Source organism: Nestor notabilis, unplaced genomic scaffold (assembly GCF_000696875.1).
Source record: "Nestor notabilis isolate BGI_N333 unplaced genomic scaffold, ASM69687v1 scaffold25538, whole genome shotgun sequence".
Taxonomy (NCBI): domain Eukaryota; kingdom Metazoa; phylum Chordata; class Aves; order Psittaciformes; family Psittacidae; genus Nestor; species Nestor notabilis.
Genome location: NW_009940959.1, coordinates 4120 through 28770, shown reverse-complemented (window position 1 = coordinate 28770; position 24651 = coordinate 4120). Strand labels below are relative to the sequence as shown.

At 41.9% G+C, this 24651-nt stretch overlaps 1 protein-coding gene across 1 annotated transcript in view; it reads right to left on the bottom strand.

The window, feature by feature from the left end:
- Nucleotides 1–24446, bottom strand: part of LOC104410474 (protein CASP-like) — a gene marked incomplete at its 3' end in the record, with an annotated part of 38007 nt that extends 13561 nt beyond the window's left edge. Inside the window, exons 1-4 of the mRNA XM_010020638.1 lie at nucleotides 24303–24446; nucleotides 20903–21026; nucleotides 18880–18956; nucleotides 18005–18071 (exon numbers count right to left, since the gene is read on the bottom strand). Coding sequence (XP_010018940.1) covers nucleotides 18005–18071; nucleotides 18880–18956; nucleotides 20903–21026; nucleotides 24303–24387 — 353 coding nt within the window. The remainder of the gene's footprint in view (nucleotides 1–18004; nucleotides 18072–18879; nucleotides 18957–20902; nucleotides 21027–24302) is intronic.
- Nucleotides 24447–24651: the final 205 nt, after the last annotated feature.

The window sequence follows — 24651 nt, the reverse complement described above, 5'->3', positions numbered from 1 at the left end:
GGATGGGGCCAGACTTGCTGGCCCCTCGCTGCACACAGCTCTGCTTCCTCCCCCCTGCCCTGCCTTCACTTGCAGGTTGTTGTAGTGCATCATCTTTCCAAGCCACAGGCTGAAGCATGAAAGAAGAGTTTATTAGATATTATACCAGAAATAAGACCAGACTGCTGTCACACATGCAAAAAAAGGTGCAGGAGGGTCTGTTCTATACGGGCAGGATGCACAAATACATTGTAAGGCCCACAAATCTAATACAGGGACTATTTATCTTTATTTTGTTCCCAGAAATGGTCAATAATGAGGTTTTCCATGGGCCCTGGCCATGTAGCTTATCTTAGGGTATCTGATAGAGCTAACCTTACTGCAGTACCAATGCTATGTAGGTAGAAAATACAAAGGGAATGGGAATTAACTAGGGAAAAACTGTGTGTGGCAAAGTAAAAGAAGTTTAGTTAATACAGCAACAGAAAGCGTCAGGAATCAAAGTAAGGCTTATCTCCCATATATTACACAGGAGGACTGTGAGAAACAGACCTGGGTGGGAGCCGGCGTGTGCCCGGCACGTCTCACCGCGGCCAGCCAAGTGCCTGGCACTGCGCCGCCGCACCGCTGACGACGAGGTGGTGACAAAAATCAATCCAGTGGGCAGCAAGACAAAGAAGTCATGTGTATGACAGCTCAAATATGGGTTTGATCAATAACAGAAAATTAACTCATACTCCTTTGCCAAGAAAATAGATTATTTAATCAGAGTACAGACAGATAGAGCTGTTACGTAATCAAAAAATAGCTCACTCGGCTATATTTAGTGGGCACTGTCTTGCAGTGAAGAGGGCAAAAGTACACCATTATCAGCTGCAAGCCCTTGCTGAAATGGTTTTCTGATGAGTTAAGCTGGTCCGACATACTTAACATCAAGATGTTGTATATTTAAAACTGCAACAAGTATGGCAGTATAAAAGCAATGAAGAGGGAAAAGACAAGAAAGTCACTGCTGTCCTATGGATAGTTATCCACTAGGGTTAAAAAGATCAAGTCCCAGCTAGAAGTTATACACCAGGGGATCTACTACAGTGATTTCTAACCTTTTTAACTTTCAGACTACCTGGAGTTTTCCATCAAAGGATGAAACAGTGGTATAGCACATTTACAGTTTATGACTGGTTGCCTTTCACGGTTACTTCTGTGATCTCTTAGCAATAACCAGTGGAATTGCAGGAATTTGCAGAACACACAGAAAATCACTGATCTAGACCATCGACACAGAGCTTGCTTAATACTTCTGCAGCCTGACTGGCCACACTGTGCGTAGCTAAGAGCCTTCCACCGTTTCTGAATCCACAGTATCTTAATTAGAAGCTCAAAGAAATGTCTGTCCATGGACAGTCCCCAGATGTGAACAACACTGCCATCAACACGATCGTCTTTCCTTCCCTCCAGCTTCCCCCCAGACAATAAACACTAGGGAAGAAGTGCGGTCAGTACTGAAGCCAAGCACCTCTAGCTTTTATAGTTTCAGAGATGGAAAAATTCAAGTAAGGCATCAGAAAAACCAACAGTTAAACCAAGGGCTGGTTTACAGCCTTCCACGTTTTTAAACAAAAGTGAAAGAAACTCCCCTGTTCCTTGCTGGAACATGAATAAAAAGAATGTTTAGTAGAGTAACCAGCGATTAACACTGGTAACTACCATTTCTTGCATTGTTTTAGGTATCAAAACCAACAAGCAACTATATTCACTGGTATCTGCATCACGTTTATAGAGCTGTTTCACGCAGTGAGGGCGTCCGACCGCGGCAGCCCTCCGAGACACTGCATGCAAAGAAGTAATGGAAGATGGTGATTCTGCAGGGCCAGGCCTTTAAGGTCTATTTTTCCCTGGGATGTGCATTTTAGACATTCACAACATGCAGACAAAAAATTCTTAGTGATCATGGCATTTTAGAAAGATAAGAAAACAAACAGTATGAACTGAAATCAGACTGCTGCTTCAGTGCACAAATACCTTACAGATCCCTCAAGTGTTTAGGAAAGTAAGAGGGGAAAGAAAGCACTATGTCCATTAAAATAATAATAATAAAAGATAATTATAGCTGGCTCCGAATGTTAACAATTTAATAGCTACAGGATCTAAAGTACTATAAATGACTAATGCATGCAGCAACGGTATTCGCAACCGCGTACAAAACAAAGCCCTTAAAAGTAGATAGCTCTGGAAAAAAAGGGATAAACTCTTTTATAACATAAGCTCTGAAGCACATGACATTGAGAACGTCTCTGTATTATCTTCCTTCTGTGACTGGCAACAAGAACATCTCCTTGATTTGCTAAGATGATGAAAGACCACAATGTGTGATTTGGGAGCTCCAGATACCTGCATAATTAGAACAACAATGTTGTATCTTTAGCGATGTCCTATCTTTATCCGTGTTGTAGAAGGAGTCCTGATGAGGGAGTTTTTTCTATCTGCACAGAAAGTCACAACACATTTTAAGGCAGTCACACACATGTAAAGCCAAGGCAAGACTGCTGATTAATGTAAGTGACTACAAACTGGAGTAACTACCAAACTCTGCTGATTATTTACTCTGTACCTCTTTGTGTGCATATTTCTTGCCAGCAATATTCAAAACCACAACTTTAATCTTCACCCCCTTGCTGTGACTACAGTTCTACTTTTAATAAACTACCAGCATTTCCCCCAAATAATTAATGATATAGGAGCACAGAAATCAATCCATTCACTCATGTCTTGTAAACAAATACTAATGTGCTGTTTATTTTATTCAACTAAAAGAGGCCTATGTACACAGAACTGAGTAGCCCCCAGCTACGGGTTCAAGTTGCTTGTCGAAAAAGGACTTTTCTGCCTCAATCTGTGCATGATGTGGTGAAGACCAGCGCACCAGAGGGTGGGCCCCACCGACAGGGGAGCCTGAGCCTGGAGTGAGAACATGGAAACATTTCCTTCTCCAAACATGCCCACATGGAGACCATCACTTATCTTCCTAAACAAACAGCAGCACAGGTCACTCCTTCCTGCCCCTGGGTAGGCACTTCCCACTGCCACTGGATAATGAACAATGTTCTTCAAGCTCGGTGGCAGTGGCTCTGGACACCTATTTATCAAGCAGGGATTGAAAGGATAAGCCATAGATAGCAGCAGCCTTCTGGCCCTCATTTCCTCTCTGGATGATCTGCTGTTGAGCTAAACCCAGCAGCTTTGCAAGCTAAAACTTACAGTATATTTTCTATTATCAAAGCCAGAAATTCTGTTGAGTAATGCTTTCATTCAATTTGCTCACGATGCTCTCTGTTGATGAATGTATCTGATTTCATGTAAATGTGATTAAATAAATCAGACAATGCTAGGTTGTTATCAGTCTCAAGAGGTTCTAGTTCAAGATGGAAAATACTTGCCCTAATAAGCACAACTTGAACTAAACCTTGTGCATTCTAGATTTTCATTACCTTCTTAACCTCAAAAACCCTCTGGTCGCCACCTCAGTTTTGTTAACATGGGTCTAGTATCAGCATTACAGATTTTGCATAAACTGCCACAAATTCAAAGCCTTTTATAGAATGTGAGGACTGAAGAGGAAGGGATGAGAAATGCAACGGAGGAATAAAGATGGAAAAATTCCTGCAAAGTACCTTGACTTATTTGGAGCTCACAGCTCTTGGCACACAGAGGGATCAGGTAGCAGGGAACTGAGTGCTGTGGCTGACATTTTTAGATACCAGAAATCAAAAGGAACAACGCTGAAATCCAGGCCATTTATAATCACTTGTCTACACATGATGTTACAGGTCTAATCTGAAGTAGTCCAAGTGTTAAATCTTCATCTGCTGTGCAGAAGTTCACATTACACCATTCTCTCTGAGAAGGAAAAGAACATCAGCCAAAGCATAGAGTGATCCCACGCCACGTATCCTTGTGAAATAAAAAAGACTTCATAAAAAAGGTATCAGTTGAAAAGCAGCATGATTAAGAAAAGGAACTGTGTCTGCAAGTAGCAATGCCACCCCCCTCTGTGTTCCCCCCCAAACTCTCATTCTGGAACTAGTAAAATGACTCCTGTAGATGACACGGTTATCACCTCCAACACAACTATCCAACAGAAATTGGTTTCCAGCTTCCAGGTACTAGGGAATGATATGCAAAGGACAGGACAGTCACTTACTCTCCACGAAATTAGCTTCAGACAGACCACCAAAACGCCCTCTTCCCTTCTACAACGGATTGTCAGTCGCTTTGTCGTCATGTTAGGTGCACCTTTGGACAGGAGGCATGAATTTTACCCCTACATAATAAGCTCCCCGTCCTCACCTCCTGGAGCCCTTTGGCACAGGGTGAAGGATCTCCCAGCCTACACACTTCTGGGATGAAACACATCTGGAGCTGCAGTCCAGGGATGGAGCTCTTCCTGGCCTAGGAACAACCGCTGCCACTAAGGCAGTGCTGAGTTTGCACTTAACTAAGAGATTAAGGCTCATCCATACCCTGAAAGAGGCTTTGTTGCAAACAAATTTTGCATATGAAACGGCAGACAATGAACCAGCTGAATGCTGAGACAGAGAAGTGTTGGTATCTTCAGCAAGTTAGGGACAACGCTGAACAACTCGGCTTTAAGTGGAACATTATTTTCCCTGGTATCATTCACAGAAGCTGCTGTTTAATTAAAACTAAGCTGCTTAAGCCACTGAACTGGCAAACAGCTCTACCAAATGACTTGTCAGTCGTTAGCATTCAAATAGCAGGAGTTGTTTGTTGTCACACTCAGATGGCAAGTTGCAATGCTAATAATGCACATTTCCCTATTGGCTCCACAAATCCAAACCAACTCAGGACTGTGAAGTTATTAAAAGTCCTACTGTATGTTACTGAGGAATACTTTCTTACCATCATCTTCAGAGACACCTAGATTATGTACTCTGCTGCAATTAAATTATTTCAACTTCTGCCCTGGACATGAAGCCACTGCAGTCATTTACTTGCATTTTTAAAAGTAGAACTTGTATTAATTCTTGCTTTGAGCCCCAAGTTTAAGCAAGTGCAGACACAGCCTCCTGATTCAGATCCTGTACATCTCAACATCAACATCTGTAATTGAAAATCTTGGGGCAGTAAAAGGAAACGATCACTCCAGCCATGCAGGCAAGCTTCTAAGCCAGGTGAGCATCACTGAAAGCCCCAATGTCAAGACACTCTAGAAGCCCCCCTTGCTTGCTTATCACTAGGATTTGGGTCAAGACAAGGAGCATGAGGCAGAGGCATCTCTGGAGTTCAGGTTGGGAGACTCTGCCTCCTGCTCCTCTGCAGCCTTCATTCCCTTCTCTCAAATGGGAAGGACAGTGGCGAGGAACTGGAAACAGTTAAACACACTGAATTTGCTGATCCTTTTACTTCCTGTGAGTCATGCTCCTCAGCTCTACCACTATGCATATAAAAATCTGTTACAACTCATTAAATAAATATTTCCACTTTGGCTCGGTGAAAGCAGAAGACTCCCACATTAAAGCACCACACAGGTAAAACAATGAAAAACGCCGTAATGATTAAAGTTGCCCCATTGCAGTGAGTGCCCATGCTACGGGGCAGTCTGTGGTAATACAGCATTACTACTATGACTGATGCTGAATGCATCTTTATTCCTTTGGTGTGGTCTCCAGGAAAGAAGACTATTTCCATTCATTGCAGAATGACCTAATGGATGGCACTGTTCAAATGAATGGTCAGCAAATGCATTTTATGTGCTTCTATTTATGTACATTTATTTTTACAGGCTACAATGCAAGCATCAGAACAGCACTTCCACTTTTCTATCCAAGGACTGAAAGACTATCCACATTAATAAAGTCTTGCCTTACCCCATGTGCCCTTTCTCCATATGGCAAAACTGAGTCATCAGCCTTGTTTTAGGTAGCGCGCTTGACACAACAAAAATAAGATGTAGTGCTAATTACAAGCAGAGTCCATGAAAACAGGAGAGTCCTCTACATTAGACAGACTTAAAGCTAAATTTCCTATCAAAATACAGTGCTTTTTCATAGAAGTTAAGTTAATAGATGCCTAGATCTACTGAATGAAATGACGGGATCTCTGCATTTAGTAACAAGCCTTGAAAACTTTAATCTCATGAGTCAGTAATAACAGTGGAGGAAGTAAAGACAGTCTTGAGTCTATAATCAATAAGACAAGATGCTTAAAGGACTTCATCTGAAACAAATGTGTAAATGTCTCACCAAAGCAGAGATGCTGATTTATGATTAAAAAGTGTAAATGTACTTTTGTGGTATCAGTCAACAACAACTTGCATTTCTCATTCACAAGGGCTTAAGGCAAATGGTTTAACAACACCAGAGTACAAACTCCTCGCTAAATCTTTCTCTGGAATGCCATTAACACCTCTGCATGTTCCATGTCCCATCTAATTCTCTCTGGCTTACACCAGTCCTACCACACTTTAAATACATCAGACTCCTTCTCCATTATCAAAGTTAAACCTACAAATGCTGCAGTTTTCTCTAGACAAAATCCTCTCTAGATAAGATCCCCGAGAAGGCCAGTCCTGGCTGTGACATGCTCTGCTGCCAAAAAGAACCAGCTTGAAAAACCCAGAGCCTACACAGCCAGACTTTAAAGGATTTTGAGAGCAATATTCCTCCGGATAATTCATTAGGATTGGTATTGTTAATAAGCAAAGGGATGATTGAGAAAAGCTGATGAACAGCAGCACTAACTGCAGCAAAGCAGACTTGTTTTTATCAAGATTGCAGAAGAATAAAAAGTCCAGACACTAACCCAAGGTAGGTGAATAAGCAGCTTTATGACAGATGAAATTCAATGTTGGCAAACATGTGCTAATGCCCTGAAGAGTCATAACCTGGACTACTTATCCACACTGCTGGGCTCAACATTTCTCACTGGGAAAATAGAGCGATGGACTAGTAAGAACATCCACACCCAGTTAAGATCATATTCCAAACAGAGCAAAATCCCCTCAGATTGATTATCCATGATTCATGGCATAAGCAACTAAATGATACAATCTGGAAGAACATTCCTATGGCAAATTAATTTACAATGACGAATTATAGAGTTAATTTAATTTTTCCCCCTTTTTGGACAGCTATCCTACCAGGATGGGCCATTATCAGAGATCAGACAGTGGGCAAGACAGTGTTATTTTATCCACTACAGAATAACAGCACTGAGCAAATAGCCTCAAGAATTCCCATTATTAGCAAAAGAGGGAAAATATATCACAGATAATTTGGGGAGTCAAATTCCAAGTTATTCTGACACTTCTTCCAGTGCTGGAGTATCTGGACTCTTTCCTGCCATGTCTGTATTAATCTACAGGGAAATTAACTGCTACACAGTCGGTAATGTAGGGGTTAATTCCGACTGCTGTCAAATGCCCCAAGTCTGTGCTCTGTTCATCAGAGCATTAAATCTGAAAGCTCTAGAGAGTAGTGCAGCCGTGCTGCAAGGGCTATGTTATAAAGTTCTGCATTAAAAATTCATATCGTAGGCTTGCCACAGTACTCTGCTCTGGCTGAAAGGAGAGCTGGCGGGGAAATATTAGACACCCCACTGTCTTTCTGGCAATTGGAGACATTCCTCAACAAACAGCACCTCAGGAAGGGAATGAAAGGGCAAACAAACCGTGAAACAAATCAATGAGTTCAATTATCTCTCTCTCTCAGAAAGGAAACTTTTCATTTTTAAGGCTGTTTCATGAAATCTTTTAATGACGGCCCTGAACAAGGATGCTGGGCACTCTGGCTGCAAACCCGGCTGCTTGGCAGTGCTCTGTGCTTGTTCTACATGAGACAGAGATTCCCAGACACAGAAACAGAGCAGGGTATAGGAACCCCTCTGCAGAACAACTCCCCTTATCCTTTACATTCCCATCACCACGTGGGATATATCAGGCTGTAGAAATTGTTCCTGCTTTCCCTGAAGTACCTCCAGCAAAGAGGGAATGTAGATTTATTAGGCCGGTTAGTTACTCCCTGGTTAAGTTATGCACCCCTCACTACTGGTTAAGGCTGTGTGCATTTCTCAGCGATTTATGGCAACCCAACTGGTAGCCGACACAGTTCACAACGATGGAATGGGTGTTACATTTTTATGAAAGCCATATGTGCCCCTCAGGTTATCTGCCCGCTGTAACCACTGTATTCAGGCAGGTTAATAATCCACATACCTCAAATGGGGAAACACACAGGAAATGAAACATCAGTAAACACAATTTCTTGAGGAAACCATGCAAAGAAAGTCACCCATTTCACAATCCTCCCCTGCAACTCTGCTTAGCACCAACTGTACTAGAAAGATTCTCTTTTCTTAGTGATGAGTTTTGAAATCAAATGAGGGAAAAGGAAGAAAATGTAAGCCACTGGACAAAAGTTGCTGTGGCTCTCCCTCTGTATTTTTTTCATCTCTATATATATGTGTGTATGAATATATATGCTTGTTAGTATAGTTGGAAACCAGCCTGACTTCATCCCAGCAATCCAGGTTACGAGTGGTTCAACCGCAGGAGTTCATCCAGGAGGAGGTGTAGGAGGGCAGGTTTATCATCCGGCGAGTGCAGTCCACAGGGAACCGAAGAGATTTATGCCTGGTAGCCAGCACAGAACAAATCAAGTCCAGACTAGCCTAAAACCTCTCACAAATAAAAATTGTATTGGGGGCAGGAAAAAAAAACACACTGTTCAGTTGATAGTTCATTAGTTTGAGGGAAGGAATGAAGACAGGCTGCAGAGCTGGTGATCACAAGTAACCAAAGATGATCTATTACAAGGCACTGCAGAAGATTGCTAACTCTAAGGCAGTGCTTCAGTCAAATTTGAGTTTTGTTCAAAATCTGTTACTAACACGCATTTAAAACTTGCAAGCAAGATTCAATCAGCTAGGGTTTATTCTGGGCACTAAGAAGCTGTATCTAAGCAAAATAAGGGAAGAAGCAGTCCTTTCTTCTATGCAGTGATTTGACTGCTTAGCTTTGATCCTTGCTGTAACACTGATCACCCCCCCCATCCCTGATCAATTTCCCTGTGACTCAGTTTCTCAACCTGTTATAGAAACGGGACGCAAGGCTGTCACAGGCACGGAATCACAGCCTTTGCCATGATCTGCTCCTGCAGAAACACACCAGATAAATGTTAAGGGTTAATAATTGCAGGCTTACAGGATTGTAAATGCATTTGTTTGTTTAAAGCTTTACATGAATGCTAATGAAGTTATTAACAGGCCTGCATGTTGTCTACTGTTTTTCTTGGGTTTAGTGCCTGCACCATCCTGCCTTGCCCCTTCTGCTCCATGAGCTGGCCAACATCCTTCTTTCCCAAATCTCTGACTTAGTGCCCAATCCTGTTCCTAGCTCCTTCTGTTTGGGATTCTCAGTTTCTTATTCAGAGATACTTTTTAAAAAGGTACTCAGGGAAGCATATTTTTGTAAGAATGTAATCAAGATAAGGAGATTCAATTTCATCACATGAGGTGCTCTCTGGGACACGGAACTCCAATCCCACATGGCATTGTCTGTTAACTGAGATCAGAGGACATGTAAATGAGACCATATTTCTTGGGTTCCCTTAAGTGATGTCTCCAGGGTGTTCAGAAGGGGCTGAACCAGGCAGGACAGGCTCCTCTGACATCCACATGCAGTACAGCCAACCTGACCTGCTCCAAGCTGCAACTGCTTCCCAGAGAAGTCTTTAATTTACTGGGAATGCCACTGTTTCATGGCTGTATCCCTGCCAAAACTACTAAAAGTCTGCAGACCAAAATCTCCTTTTCTCCTGCAGCCAGAGCACACGCAGAGGTGCAAGTGCTGAGGTTGACTCCTGTACATAATGCCAACCCAGATGATTCCCTCCCAGCTCTGTTTCTGCCATAGGAATCAAGGATAAGGGTTAAAATGGAAGTCAAAGATTTCCATGGGAATGGGCAAGAGAAGTAATTGCCAACGGTTTTAAAGGCCTTGTGAAAGCATCAGGGACTACTTGTACAGAGATGCAGGCACAGAACTTCATTCTGTAGTCTTTATCCTGAGTAATGTGAACAGCCCAAATTTCCCAACATCAGCAGTACTAATGGATAATGCAAACTAGGAATACTTGTTATTTTTAAAGCCACTGTGAAGAGGATAATGCCTGTGTAGTTTCTATAGTAAGGTGGCTTATAGCTGTGGCACGACAGCAACATTTTAAGGCAGGGATGGGATCAGACACACTTAGGTATACAATTCGGAGAGATGCTGAAAACATGTCTAATGAGGAAGCAGCACAGGGATACTTCCCTAAAGGTTGTGCCAGACAGAGCCAGTGCCAGTGATGGCACACCCCTTCCTGTTCTTGGAATAGGCAAACAAAAAGATCACACTGGATGAATGCGAAAGCTGTCTGTATAAAACAAGGTGGCACAGGGGAGAGCAGCTCCGCCAGCTCCCACTGCAAACGTGTGCCTTTCCAAAGGGAGAGAAGGTAAAGGCAGAAGAAAGAGATGTTTTTCGGGATACAGAGTTTTAGCGCTTGGGGTCTTACAGAGCCTCCCGAACTTCCGCTCCTGTTCAGGAGAGCCATCTCTTCCCATTAAATGAGGGAGCACAACACACTTTGTGACTCATTTTTTTTGCCTGCACTGTCATCGCGTGGGAGTGGGAAAAGCAGCTGGAATCCATCTATAGAGCACAAGGAGAGCCTCAAGTAAATGCCAGCAGAGAAAGCCTACACAGTAAGTGTGTAGCTAGGTAGGGACGACTACTGCAGTAACTGCCAGCTCCACTTAGAGCCTGATGGAGAGCTTTGCTTTGTGGCTGGAAATAGGTATCCCTGTGTACTATGCAGGGCAGGTCCCGATGGAAAGAGATGAACCGTTTCTGATGATTCAAGGATTTATCCCGATCGTCTTCCCCATGATCGCAGCCCAGCAGTGGCTGTGCTGAAGGAGCCACAGCAGCACCAAGTGCTCTCCCTGCTCTCTAACACAAGGCCTGACAAGAAAGCGGTGCTGTAACCAAAAATAACTCTGTTGATTTGCTACTTTGCATTCAAAAAAATGAGACTATTATAACGTGTGCACGTACATGAAAGGGCTGCCTGAAAACCAAGCTCAGCTGACTGGGACATGGAGGCCCAAGGACCTTGTCCACACTCAGGGGCAGATGTGCCTTTGCAAGAAGGATGCTCCTTCCCTGTAAGTGGCTCCTCTTCTTCCCCACAAAGCCCTTACAGAGTTCAGCTGTTCCAGATAAAATGAGCTACCATGGCAAGACGGCTCACAAAACCGGACTGCCCTTCTGTTGGACTCGCAGGTAGGCTGGGACTGCAGGAACGTGCTTGTGGTCCCTCTGCTCAGTGTATTAAGGCAGCTTGCAATAGCCTGAGGAGGTCTGGCTCCAGTGAGAGCAAGTGGGAACAGACAGGAGCGGGATGCTTCTGCCCCTTGTGATTTCATACAGACCCACACACCGAGGACCCTGCAGCCTCTTCCATGCAGTTTCATGCCTGGGAAGGAGCTGTGGTTGCAGCTGTGGTCAGGATGACCGACAGCATGGTTGGCACAGCAGAATAAGAGCCTTTAATACAGCACTTTGCATTTATTTAAAGGTTTCTATCTAAAGATCTTATGTCAATCCAAGGTTACAGATAACAGGGTGATGACTAGAATATGTTGGAATACCCTAAGGCTACTTTTTTTCTACTTTGGGCTCTTAAGTAACACCAGCTTTTAGACTATACTACAAAAGGAACTGCACAGTCTCACCTGAGCTTAAAAACCAAAAATACCCTGAAAGGAGTTAGGGCACTTCTGTGCTGTCACAAAGTTACCTGAACTAATTGCAAGCATTACAAATCTAACAGAAGAGGCAACAGAGCCCAGCTCCAGCACTAAGACCTTCAAACTCTAAAAGCTCCGTTTACATGGAGTTGTTAGAAATGCACCCTGAGAAATAAATAATAATAATTAAAAACATGGTTTGTGGTTTATGATCCTCATGTCTGCATATTTCTAGGCTCCAGACAAGACCAGACTTCTTGTCTTTGAGCACCATACTCATGCCTTATGCCTCAGTTTCCTTACCCAGAAGTAAAGACTAATGACAACATTTCACAGCAAGCACTCAGCTTTTCACAAAGACAAGGGCTTTGCAGTAACGCTGCAGTTCAGTCCCCACATCATACCTCCCTTGAAGCAGAAATATGACAGAACAGGTTGGTTAGCACAGGAGCTTTCAAGCCCTATTTCACACAAGGGCTTTAGATCAAAATAAGCAGCAGATCTCCAAAGTCTTCTCATTCATCTTCATTAGTAGGTTTTTAAGCAAATTATTAACGTTACGGAGTAACTTTCAGCCTCTTGACTTTTGCATAAGGCACAGTCACAGCTCTTAACAAATGCCTCATATTGTAACATGCAGAGAGAGTTTTTGGTAGGACTAAGAAATTTAAGAACAGAAAAAACAGTAAGGGCCAAGGCTTATGAAGTTCTCCACCTCCTGTTTTTAGGGAAATGACTTTAAATACAGCAATGATTCCAGAGACCAGCATTAGAAGTTAATGACTCATCAAAAGAACAGGAAATAGGAAACTTTAAGACCTTAAAGGCACAGCAAATAGAAGCTATTTCATGTCATGTACAACACAACCACCCTAACTACAGTATTTCATGCTCAATGGGGGGAAGCAGCATTTGAGACCATCTATCACAGTAATTATGTGATGCTGGAGGGAGCATGACTTTATTTTTTATTCAGTTTGACCCTGAGCACCGTCAAAATGGAAGACTCCAAACATTTGAGAAGTGATATACTGGTACCAGGCAGCACTTCAACAGGAAAGAGTTGTTAAAGAAAAAAATTAAAGTAAATAATTCATAGGTCAAATTCAATTCTCACTCTAGACTGGGAATTATTCCCCCCAAGTCCAAGTTAACTGAGATTTGTCCCAATGTAACAGAAGATTTCACATGACTACTTGAGCTCCAATTCCATCACAGAACTTCGGGCAGAAATTCTTCATGAATTCTATAGAACTACTGATGCTATGTCTTCAAGCCCAATCCAACACTCCTTTCACGCAGAAAGCCACGTCTTTAGAACTTCATTGTACACTGAGGTCTGGTCAATAATAGGTAAGAAAGAGAAGCACCCTTCGACCCAAGCAGCCCAAACCCACAAGCACCCCCTGCTGTTACTGTATTTTTGGCGTATAATCCACAAAACCTCTTCATTTCCCCACACTGGAGACTGGAATGGCTCATCCTCCATGCAGGTAAGCCAAGGAGCTGTGCTCCTCCTGCTATCCCTCCCTCTTCTGACACCACCGCCTGCCTCTGTCCCAGCACCCCCCATCTGTCACCCACCTCTGTGCAGATTACTTGAGGATTTATTTTCAAGCAGGATATAGGGATGAAAATAGGCATTACTTTGTCCTCCCACTCCTGAGCTTCTACCTATTTGTTTCATTAACTTCTTTTACACTGTGATGGTATCACACTGTAAGCTCTTTAGGGCAGAGATGGCCTTTGTAAGAGATACATGCACAGTGTCCATTCCAGCATCCCCAGCCTTGCTGACCAGGGTTTATGACCACTGCAAGAAAAGGAGTATTAAACACCAATACTGAAATCCTGTGAGTCAAGGTTTCCCATTCAGGCCCTAAAACTATGGAAAACTCCCCTTTATTGTAAAGCAGGGACAGCCAGCCTGCAGACCACACTTTCATCAACAGCTCTGTTCATTTCCAGATTTAGTTTTCATTAAAATGCAGCCCAGGATTAAAATAAGTCAGCTGGAGCTATACAGTGGGGTAATTTGCAATATTGCACCAGTGTACAGCCTTAATGATGCTACCCGGCCGTGCCCTCCTGTGTCATCCTTAGCTGTGGCGCCAAAATAATGAGTCTAATCTAGGAAAGGACAACAATTCTCTGCTTCATATAGCGGGAGGCAAGATATTTTTCCTGCAAGTTATTGAAAGTAGTTGGTTTAGGACTACTTTGGTAAATATGAACATCCCCACTGCATTTTGTGTGCAGAGACTACTTTTAGAGGTAACGCAGAGGTAACAAAACTGGTAGCAGAGCTGCTTTGACTGACAACCTTAACCTAAACAGTTTTTGCTTTGTGTTGTTTATGAAGGTTTTTTACTGCAGGAGGAGGGGGCAGTACCTAAAATCCTCACAAGACTACTTAACATTTCCCGGTGAAAATGTAGCATTTCAGTGAAATTCGATATTTTCTTTCATCAAAGGCAGGGAGCCTCAGCCCACATGTTAACAGTAATGTAACAAGCCTACTGTATGTGCTACAACCCAAGATCCTTTTCCAATTAGAATTCATTTAGGTTGGGGAGAGAGGAGGGGTCGGAGCGAAGAGGTGGCTCTGGAATTGATAAAACTGGAATTGAAGCCTTCTGGCTGGGAGCATTAACTGCTCAGCTGGGAATCCCAAACACTTGCTTGGACTCCGCAGCGAACCAGAAGCAAAAGAGCATCCTTAGGAAGGAGAACATTTTGTCCCCGGAAAGCTAAGGAGATGCAAACAAAAATGTTTCTTTTTCTACAGAGGACAGAGAAAAAAAATCTCTGTTGCACTAGGGAAAATTCTCCTTTAATTCTCCTGAAACTCCAGTCTGAGTTTGCTTTCCAGTTCCAGCTCCGACAGAATCTCCAGATCAAACTCATTAGTGGTGGTTAAATCCAGGTTTGCTGATAGAAACGTGTGGGACAGCAAACAAAATCGGTATCAGGCCTCGAGAGTGGATGTGCCTCTTTAATTGAAAAAGGCAGAGTAATCATTCATTTATTTAACCCAGAGATGATTATAATCTGAAAACCTTGAAATCCTCTTACACAACAACTGTTTTGGCAAGCCCCTCTGTGTTCCAACAAATATTAAACTGTGCTTGCCATTTGTCTAAGGAATCTTGTATTAATAAACATGAAGAAGAACACTTTTACCTCCCACACTCAATGACAGAAAAAAACAAAGACCAGCTGTATTCATCAATGGATCCTTGTTCTGCACATAAAGGCTAATTACATTTTACTTCAAGCCTACACATGGAAAACTTTGCTGCTGCCATCTTGTCAAATTCAGCTTCTGATATTCCAGCTGACAGACTGCACTGACTGCACATAATAAACTTCTTCTTGTCATTAACACCTTCAGCCCCTGCATGCGGGGTACCGGCGGGATGCTGGGGCCAGGGAAGGGCAGGGGCTGCACCTCTGCTCCTGCTGCGCACACGGTACCTGCTCGCTGGCAAAGGGAATGGACATTTTTATACACTGGGGTGACAGAAGCTGATTTGACTGAAGATTTTAACTTCAGCAGCTGCTCCCATCTGAAGGTCCTTGCTAGCATCAAGCTCGGATGGTCCCTCTGTACCTCACACTCTGCACGTACTTTGAGCAGGACGTTTGAAAAGATCAACAAACACGTTGACATAATGATTTCCAACCTTAAGATCACACCAACCAGTCGCCAGGACAAAATCCAGACCCCTTAACGCTGATACGAAGACTATTTACTGTGTATTTCTTTTGCTTCTGTTTTTTGTTGTTGTTTGAAAGATTTTCAAAGTTACCAACAGTTGAAAGACAGCGTTAGTCCAAAACTGAAAATCTTAAAGCACTGTTAGCTTTAAAAAATTGACTATTATCTTTTTTTTCTTTTCCTGAAGACACTCCAATTCATCTGCACCAAATAAGCGTCTGTGAACCCAACAATTCTGGCCTAAGATAAAAATCACATGTTTTTAAAACAGAAAATTAAAATTGGCAATACAAGTAGCTTTTCAGACTTAGATCAAAAGAGGATTTCTTTGTAGAAAAGAATCAAACTGTCTTTCACCATTTTTATTGGTGTTTTTTCAGCGTTTCTCCCAGCTTTTACAATTAAAATAGATGACTCAATTTCACTGTCTACATTCAGTTCCCTTTTCATGTTTTTCTAGATTTCCATATTGCAAAATCTAGGCTACAAACTCCACAGATGACTGTTGTTATGCAAGAACTATTCCTGCCATAAATATCCAAAACAATGATAAAATATTTCTTCTGTTATTAGGTCCTACAAGTTTGTTTTCACAGCACATTAGTCTGGGAGATAAAGTACATGCTTAATGTCTGCTTCAGGATTCAGCTCCACAATCACTGTATTCTAGACCCAGCCTTCATAATTGTTCTGCTACAGAACACAATAAACTTTTTGCTACTGCAGATGCTACCAATTTTATGTCATTCTTTATATATTAGGTAAGAATCATATTCAAGATCATATGAAACATTTCCGTGTGACTCTCCCTGACCCAACGAAACACCTTAGAAATGCAAACATTTTAGAGTCCATTTTTTTGCTCAGGATAAGATAAATCACACAATTTAGGGCCACGGTATTAAAAAATGCAGCACTCTGCAAATAAAAACATTAAAAAGGGTGAAGGGTTATTAGGTTCAGTGCCTACAGCCACTGAGCCCTGATCTCTGACTGTTCCCATAGAAGTGACTGCAAGACACAATAACAGCAACAGAGCTGCCAGCATCAGTTACGTGCAGGAAAAAAAATCCAGGCAATCTGCAGTAATTTAAGGCTCCATCAGAAACATCATTAGGATGTGTCTGTTAGAGAAGGAGGAAATCAATGAAGGAGCAAATATACTTCTGAGCCCTTTATACGGAACTCAAAGGAAACTGGACTTTCAGAGCAAACGCCAAATTTACCTAAAAGATTTTCCTGACTCACATAAAAGGTGTTTTGACTCCAAGTGCTGATTCTTAACTACTATGGACTGAATTTTGTAAGCTCCAAGTTCTCCATGTACTCAGTGTTGAATCGGATCCTCAATGCTCACAGAACCATATGGTAAGAAATTAAAACTTGTTGCCAATTTGAGCAGCTTTGAAAAACCTGTATTATCTAGACAGCCATGAGCCACAGCAGAAAGCACTGACCTACAGGCTATACCAAGATGTTGTCACTCCTTCCATCAAGCCGAGGCTATGGTCTCGCCTCAACACAGAGACAGCCAACAACCTTCTCTTAACCATATGCCCTGTACAAGAATGGGGGGTAAAGGCAGGAGCAAGGGTTTTCCTCTCTGTTCACTCCATCACGAGCCTACTTGGAAGTTGGGGTGAAGCTGGGGCTCTGCAGGATGGGGGTAGTGGGCATAGGGACATGACGCACATCTTCCAACCCTTGCCCTTAGAGCAAGCCGAGGGACACCCATCTGAAATGGCTGCTTCTTTCCCATCCCATTTCCAGACACAGAAATGACTCTTTGGGCTTAATACTGCTGATCATGAGAATTCCTTCTCATTACAAAGTTCCTTAAATATGAAGGGTTCAAAGAAAAACAGCAGAAGACTGTCTCTCTTTTGTTGTTCCCTGCACTGATTGTTAAAAAACCAGGGGATAATTGGAAACAGTAGGCATTAAGAAGACAGGGATATATACTTCTGAGGCTACCTTCATGTTCTGCTTGAAAACAAGAAAATTCCACCATAAACTGGTACTCTGTAATTTGGGGTGATTTTGAGACAGTGATGACTGCTACCCCAAAAGCAGAAAGAGGGAGGGTGCCTGACAGTGAAAAAGAAATCCTTTACTAAACCCAGTTTTCTTTTCACCAAGATTGGAAGATCACAGTAAATATCTTATTTCTGAAATTGCCCTATTTCTAAATAAAATATAAGAAATACGTAGTATCAGAGGTACACAGTATATATTATACATGAGAGACACAGCATCTGAGAGTGAAACCAGGAATGCGGGAGCATGTGTGCCAGGAAAAGTGTCTTGGTGGGTGGAAGAAAATATGAAAACTAATAATCTCTCTATAGGAGGCCAAATTATGACCATGTTTTCCAACAAATTTGGACTCCTGAACCTCTTCCATTTCATCTGTCTCCAGCAGACAGACGCAAAACAAAAAAGCAGCGATACCCTGAAGGAAGACATAGAAAGAAAACAGTGAATTCTTACTTTGCAGTAGTTTCTTCATCGTATTTTGTTTTCAGATCAAATAGTTCTGTTCTGGTTTTTTCCAAGGCTAAAAGGCATAAACATGAAGCATTACAGCACTGTGACAGCAGTGAAAAGCAAAAAGACTACTCTCATTTTCTTTTATTCAGCCACAAATAAAGCTGTATACACCTCCTGATGAAAAATTCTGTGCTTTATCTTTCTACGTAGCCAAACCATTATGACTTAGAAAAAACAGAGACTTGATTTTTCACAATTTCTTAAGGTATTCCTTTTACACTGCAAATTTTCCAATGTCTGCTTAACAAAGCTAGACATTATTAATTTCTATTAAGCTGGCTAAAGTGCTTATTCATGTGAAATATTTACTGCAGTAATTCAGGTAATACAATTTCTTGTGTTCTCATATGAAACACCACAAAATGTGTCCAGACCTGGAATCTCTAAGTATGCAGAGATGAATACTAATGGTAAGCAAGTCATAGCAATAGGCAAGACACACTGGTGGAAACTAGGTTTGTACCGAACTGAGATCACTACACGTACTTATCATAGTTCAGAAATGTGTGAAACCAGAGCAAAACACAACATGGACGAGAAGTTCTATAGTCTGATTTAATTGCAGTGATGCTCTAACACTTTACTTGCCTCATGCTTGGCCCTGTCCACTGTATTTACCAATAGACTGGCTGCAACGCAAGCACTGACTTAAGGTGTGAAGCCCCAAAGAAGGTCCAATGTACAAAGCACGTTTAAGCTGTGTTGGATCTTTGCACTTCCAAGAGCTGGTTCACACAGTCCTGATATATTTCATGACCTCTATCCTCCCACCTCCAGTCTAATCACTGCTAGAGGTCAGAAAAGCGATGCCAAACCTGTTTGCAAAGCTTGAACTTTGTGTTCAGCTTCTTCCAGCTTCGAGGCTGTCGACATCTGTGTCTCCTGTAATTTTCTATAAAGGGAAGAGAAGAGGTGAGAACAGAGCTCATAATCATGTTAAACAACTTATCTGTATTTTGCAAATTTGGAAGATAGAGTGATTAAATGTCTCAACTGTCATCAGACAACTGACAACACCACACAGACTACAAGGTGCTTCAACGGGACCCATAAATCATGTCACGCTGCGATACTGTTCATACTTTGCAGTCCCACTTATTAAAATTTTAACAGTGTAGCCACCTCATAACATAAGCTGTGAACATTATACAAGAGTTGACTGCTGTATAAATGACAACTTTAGTGGAAGGTTTTCTTGAGCATAATTTGTTTTGGAAATGTCACACACATTGAGAAAATTGTCACCAGGCACCCTCTGTTGTACAAAGTTAGTACAAGAAGAATGATACATTTCCATTTCACTGTCATAATGAAGAAATTTGTTGCCATAACTGATATAGCGAATAGATGCAGCAGCTGTTTCATCATAGCTCTAATGGATGCCAAATGCAGTAATATTATTAGCCACTCTTTAAGAGAACACACATATTTCAAAACAAATCTCACACTGCTATTTTCCATATAACATGAGCAAACCTCTAATATGCTCACATTTTTTATGTCCACAGGCAATATTTGCTCGTGTCAGTTATACACGTTCCAACATCATCTGGCCATACAGTCGCTACGCTCCTTGCTATAGGCTGACTGCAGGCGCTAGAAACTCATCTCTGAAAGGGAGCTGCTCCAGCATCTCCCAGGAGTTGCTGCTTTTTATGACATTGCTTTTAAGGTACTCTTCAGATCTGAGAATGCGGGAAGGGCTTATGAAACTACCAGCATCCTACCTGCACTCCACAGGGTGCATGGATTTATTCTCCAACGCTGCTGACCAGGTTAATAACTATTTATAGCCAGAAACATGCATCAGTTCCCTTCATACCAAATGATATAGTTTGAGAACTTCAAACCTCTCCTGTACACACTTTTATTTGCATTCAATGACCTGTCATTTTGTTTTATTTCTAAGCATACCTAAATTGCACTTGTTAAAGCCACTGCTTACACACTACTTACTGAAAAGTAACCACGGATATTGATGGATTAAATAAAGCTTTGCATTCACTGATAGATTCCTCCTACTCAGATCTGAACTGAAACAACCAACCCACCAACTAAAAAGGTCATGTAAAGTGAAAGGCTTCCACACTAAGTGTTATTGTTCCATAGGAGAAATGAATTCTCAAGGTAGGGAATGCAGCCTAAAAAATCCCTCTCAGGACCCTTGGTCTTGTCCTGCTGATTTGTTTGCTCGCCGACCTACAAGATTCAAACGTTTCCTGCTTGCTTGCAAAGGTCTAGAAATGCATCCAAGATGCTTGCAAAAATCAGTAATAAGTAATTAAAATACTTCTTAATTTTGACATGTAGGAATGTGCAATGCTTCTCGGGATAATTCAGGAGCACATCCCCTCTCTTAGATATTACCACAGGAGCAGGGGAGATGCATCTTTTACCCACGCTCTTGGGTACAGTGTTGCATCTTGCTCAGCCCAGGGTTGTACAGATTCTACAGCGGTACTGTGACACACAAAGCAGACACAGCAGACTGAATTACACTGTCGGCTAATGGAGAAAGATTAGTGTCACAAAGGACAATACAGCTAGTGAAGAAGAAAAGCAGGTTTGCACCCTTCTGAACATGACACCCCCCACGCAGCACTACCGCGAAGAAACAATCTGTCCTTGTTTTACTTCCACACTTTCACCATTGTTTTTCGGTGCAAAGTTGAGTATCAAATGATTCCGTGTCAAACACATAAATCGCCACAATCACTCAATATATGAGCTGTCTCAGTGCACTGAACAGCGAGTCCTGGCTGGGAAGATTAAATACAGAGAAATACATCTCTCCTCCTCTGCAGTGCTGACAGATCACACATGCACATAAACACTCACCTCTCCTTCTCTGCAAAATCATTTTGTAACTTTTGTTCTTTTTCAAGGGCTATATTCTCCGCTTGGTTCTTCAGGGTCTGTTCATACTCTCGGATTTTCTCTTTAAGTGCTTTTATTGTAACCTCTACAGAAAAACAATAGGGGAAGAATGAGTTTACACAGCTCCACGTGGTTCCACAACACAAGGCTTTCTTTACCCTGTAGGCTCAGCGTGTTTTAAACTTTAGCTCTTCAACTCTGACACAAAATCAATGGATATGAGTCCCTTTGGAGACCTTTTACTCCCTAAATGTTAAATTGAACTTTAAGTGTTTAGGCTGAGAAGGATCAATGGAGTTTGCTGGAAAGCAGAGTGAAGAAGGTGAAACATGACTTTAAAAAACATAAAGGAGGGGGGGAATCAACTGGAAAATATAATATCACCTTATTGACTAGTCTAAAATTAGCTCACTGCCAACTGGAGATTAATAAAGTCCCAGTGTGAGTTTAAGTATGCATTTATACACAGGACAGCTAATTCATATAACTGTGCCCATGTAAAAAGAGGCAGTTTTACTATGGTTCATGCACAGATGCAATCTAACACTAATTGAATACGTATCTGGGATACAGCTACGTTCTGCTTCACAACTGATGAAAAATAAGGCAGTTAAGATTTAACTGCTGCATTAACAGTAGATCAGATTCAACAGACACTCTGGAGCCCTTCATATTCTAGTTGCTCTAACTGCCTTGCCACTGACACCAGGTTTTATGCACAAGCATTAACTATTATAACTTTCTGAGTGCGCTTGTAGCCTTCTGGGGAATTTGCAGAAACCCTTCTCTCAGCTAAAGGAGCTATCTCACATTTACTGTGCTTGGTAATGGATGAGAGAAGATGCATAAACTTGCAGAGCTACAGCGCAGTCTCTGATGGACAGCATCTTATTACGTGCCCTCATCCACTCCTGCGTGAAAGCCCTTTGATCCCACCCACAGGAAAGGACTGGATCCTTATAGGGCTCAGCAGAGGAAAAGCAGGACATTCACCAGAGTATGCTTTGTAACAATAATGGAATTTGGAAAAAGCCTTAGACTGCCAGAGGACTCGCCGCTAGCAACACATTTGAGTGTACTTACACAGAGATGTGGGGGGTTAAAGACATCAGCTTACTAACAGATGCCATTAACAACGCTTTAGGAAAAAATACCTCTGCACATCCAAAGTTCCTCAGTACTATCACACAAAACCATACATAATCTTTGCAAAGTCTCGACTTCGAGAAGTGTAAAGCCAGAGAGTAACTACCTAGTGACAAGCTCTGCTGCCTGGGAAATACACCAGTGGCAGCTTGGGCCACAGTGAACATAAAGAGAAGGGGGAAGAGTGGTAAAAATGATTGCCAGCAAACCTGCTTCTTTTGGATGAGGGAGCGGGATTTTGCTAGCCCTGTAAAGACCAGATGAGGCTTGTTACTGAGTAATGGGCCCTGAAAAGGACGTGCCACTTCTGATGTTTCTTTTTCAAAGCAAAGGGAAATTCTCCTCTGAGATCCGGGAAGTAATACAAATTGTGATCTTTTCCTGAACAAGCAAAGGATGCTCCTCCACACAGACAAAAGGATGCTCATACACATGTGGAAAGGATGTACTCTTTGTACCAGAGACACCTTTGCTTCAGGTATTTTCAGACATAAATCTGCAAAAGTATTCGGGTATATGGAGAAGCAGAGAGCAGCTTAACAAAGTTTTAATGTTTCACTGTAAAAAGAAACGAAACTACAAAAATGAATGCAAGAAGTGCACAGATATGGGGGAAAAGTACTACTTTTATAACAAAATCTGGTTTTATCTTTAGAGACCTAACAATAGATGTGCTGGACAAGCATAGTTTAATCCACATACTGCTCGAAGAAGTAAGAGCTGTCTTTACTGTGCAGGTCAGCCAAAGCTTATTAGCCACTGCCATTTGCACCGGTTTTGGAAGGAGTTCTTACAGGCACTGTATAGCTCATACACAGCCCTCCAAACAAAGAGATTAACTGATCAAAGCACCCTTAGCTAACAACAGGCTTTTCCCTGGATATTTTATTAATCCCTGTTTGAAATGGAGTGTAAAACTACTGCACTGGAGTGAGAAACACTGCAAAGACTACAGTGGCAAACCAGAAAGGAAGTTAGTGCCCAACAGGGAAAATAAAAAGATGACAGTATATGAGTGGTTGCAGCAAAAATCCCTGGAAGATCTTTTCCACTTTCTGGGATGAATCCCTGTGTCATGCTTGGATGTACAGGATGCACAGCCTCAGGAAAATTCTGCAGGGGGAACTGCAATTACTGTGCATTTCCAGCATAAACACGGTGGGGTTTAGAGCATTTTGGCTCCCCCACAGGACCCCTCTTTCAGTCCAGGCTGAATCCCCTCGTGCCGGTGCCTGTCCTCTCCACATGTCACACCCTCTAAGTTCAAACAAAATATACAATATATGCTCTTTCTGCTGAAAATGAGATGTAACAGAACCAACTTAGTTGCTGTCATAGCTTTCAAGTGTTACCCACTTGGGTGCAACAGTTCTGCAACATTAAAAAAAACCCTCTCTCAATTCTCCCCAAAGCCTGGACAATTCCCTCTTCCACCACCCAGAATTGAGTATTCAACATGGAAATGAAAAGCCCCATGAAGGCAAGAAGGTGTATAACTGAGCAGATTTGGTTTCCTGGGGCAGGAAACTTTCTTCTCAATCACAGGAAAACTTGAACAGTCTTAAAGACTCCAGGCTTTAAATCGCATTGAGATTTTCATGTATTTTCATGTGCTCTGGTCTCATTAAAACTTAAATAATTAAAGAGTATTAGCTTGTATTTACATTGCTCTGTGGGTAGTCTCTAGAGTAAAAATACAGTATGTCTGTTGAATGTACTCCAGTAATACATTTCAGATTTAGATAAGGGAAAACAAGAGTATAGAGAACATTCAATTTTGGACAGATTGGTATGTGTATACAAAATACTGGACTTTTGTGTTTGCCAGTGTAAGATGTACATACTACAGGCACCTGCACCCAGCTTGATGTCAGGAGTAGCACTGCCTCTCATGAAGTATCTACATATAACTTCAGTCAGGGATGGAATTTTTAGGTAGCGCTGAAGGCTACAACCAAACATGCAGAATAAGAGCCCCATTCTCTGGCTTGGTGCCACAGTAGACAAAATGGTTAAAGAAAGCCAAGTAGTCTCCCCAAAGCCATATCTACGTATGCATAAATACAGAAGTGGCTGTAACAGACTATTACACTTTCTTTACTGAATTTCAATGCTACTGTCAATTCTACCTGTGAGAAATAAAACTGAATTTAATCCCCATCTTCAAACTTCAGTATGCAGTGAAAGCTGATAGAAGAATACATTTGCAACCTACCCTGATTTTTCACCTCGGCGAATTCTTTATTGTATTCCTCTAGAGTTTCCCTAAGTTTCTGGTTCTCTGTTTCAATATCGTGCATACGTTGAACCTTCAGCTGAAGCTGCTGTCCTAAATCCAAGGCTGGAACTGGATCTGGGAAAGAAACAGTAAAATAAAAGGTAAGACAACAGGAACACTTCTGTGACCCAAGCAGCGCAGAGCACAGGTGTCCTTTCTTCTCTATTAATATCCATTTCAAGTGCCATAAGGCCCTGCTTTTAGTCCTGCATGTTCCTCATCTCACGTCCTGCAAACTTCAACAAATACGAGGTAGTTCACTGTATCTGTTACCCTTTAAATATGG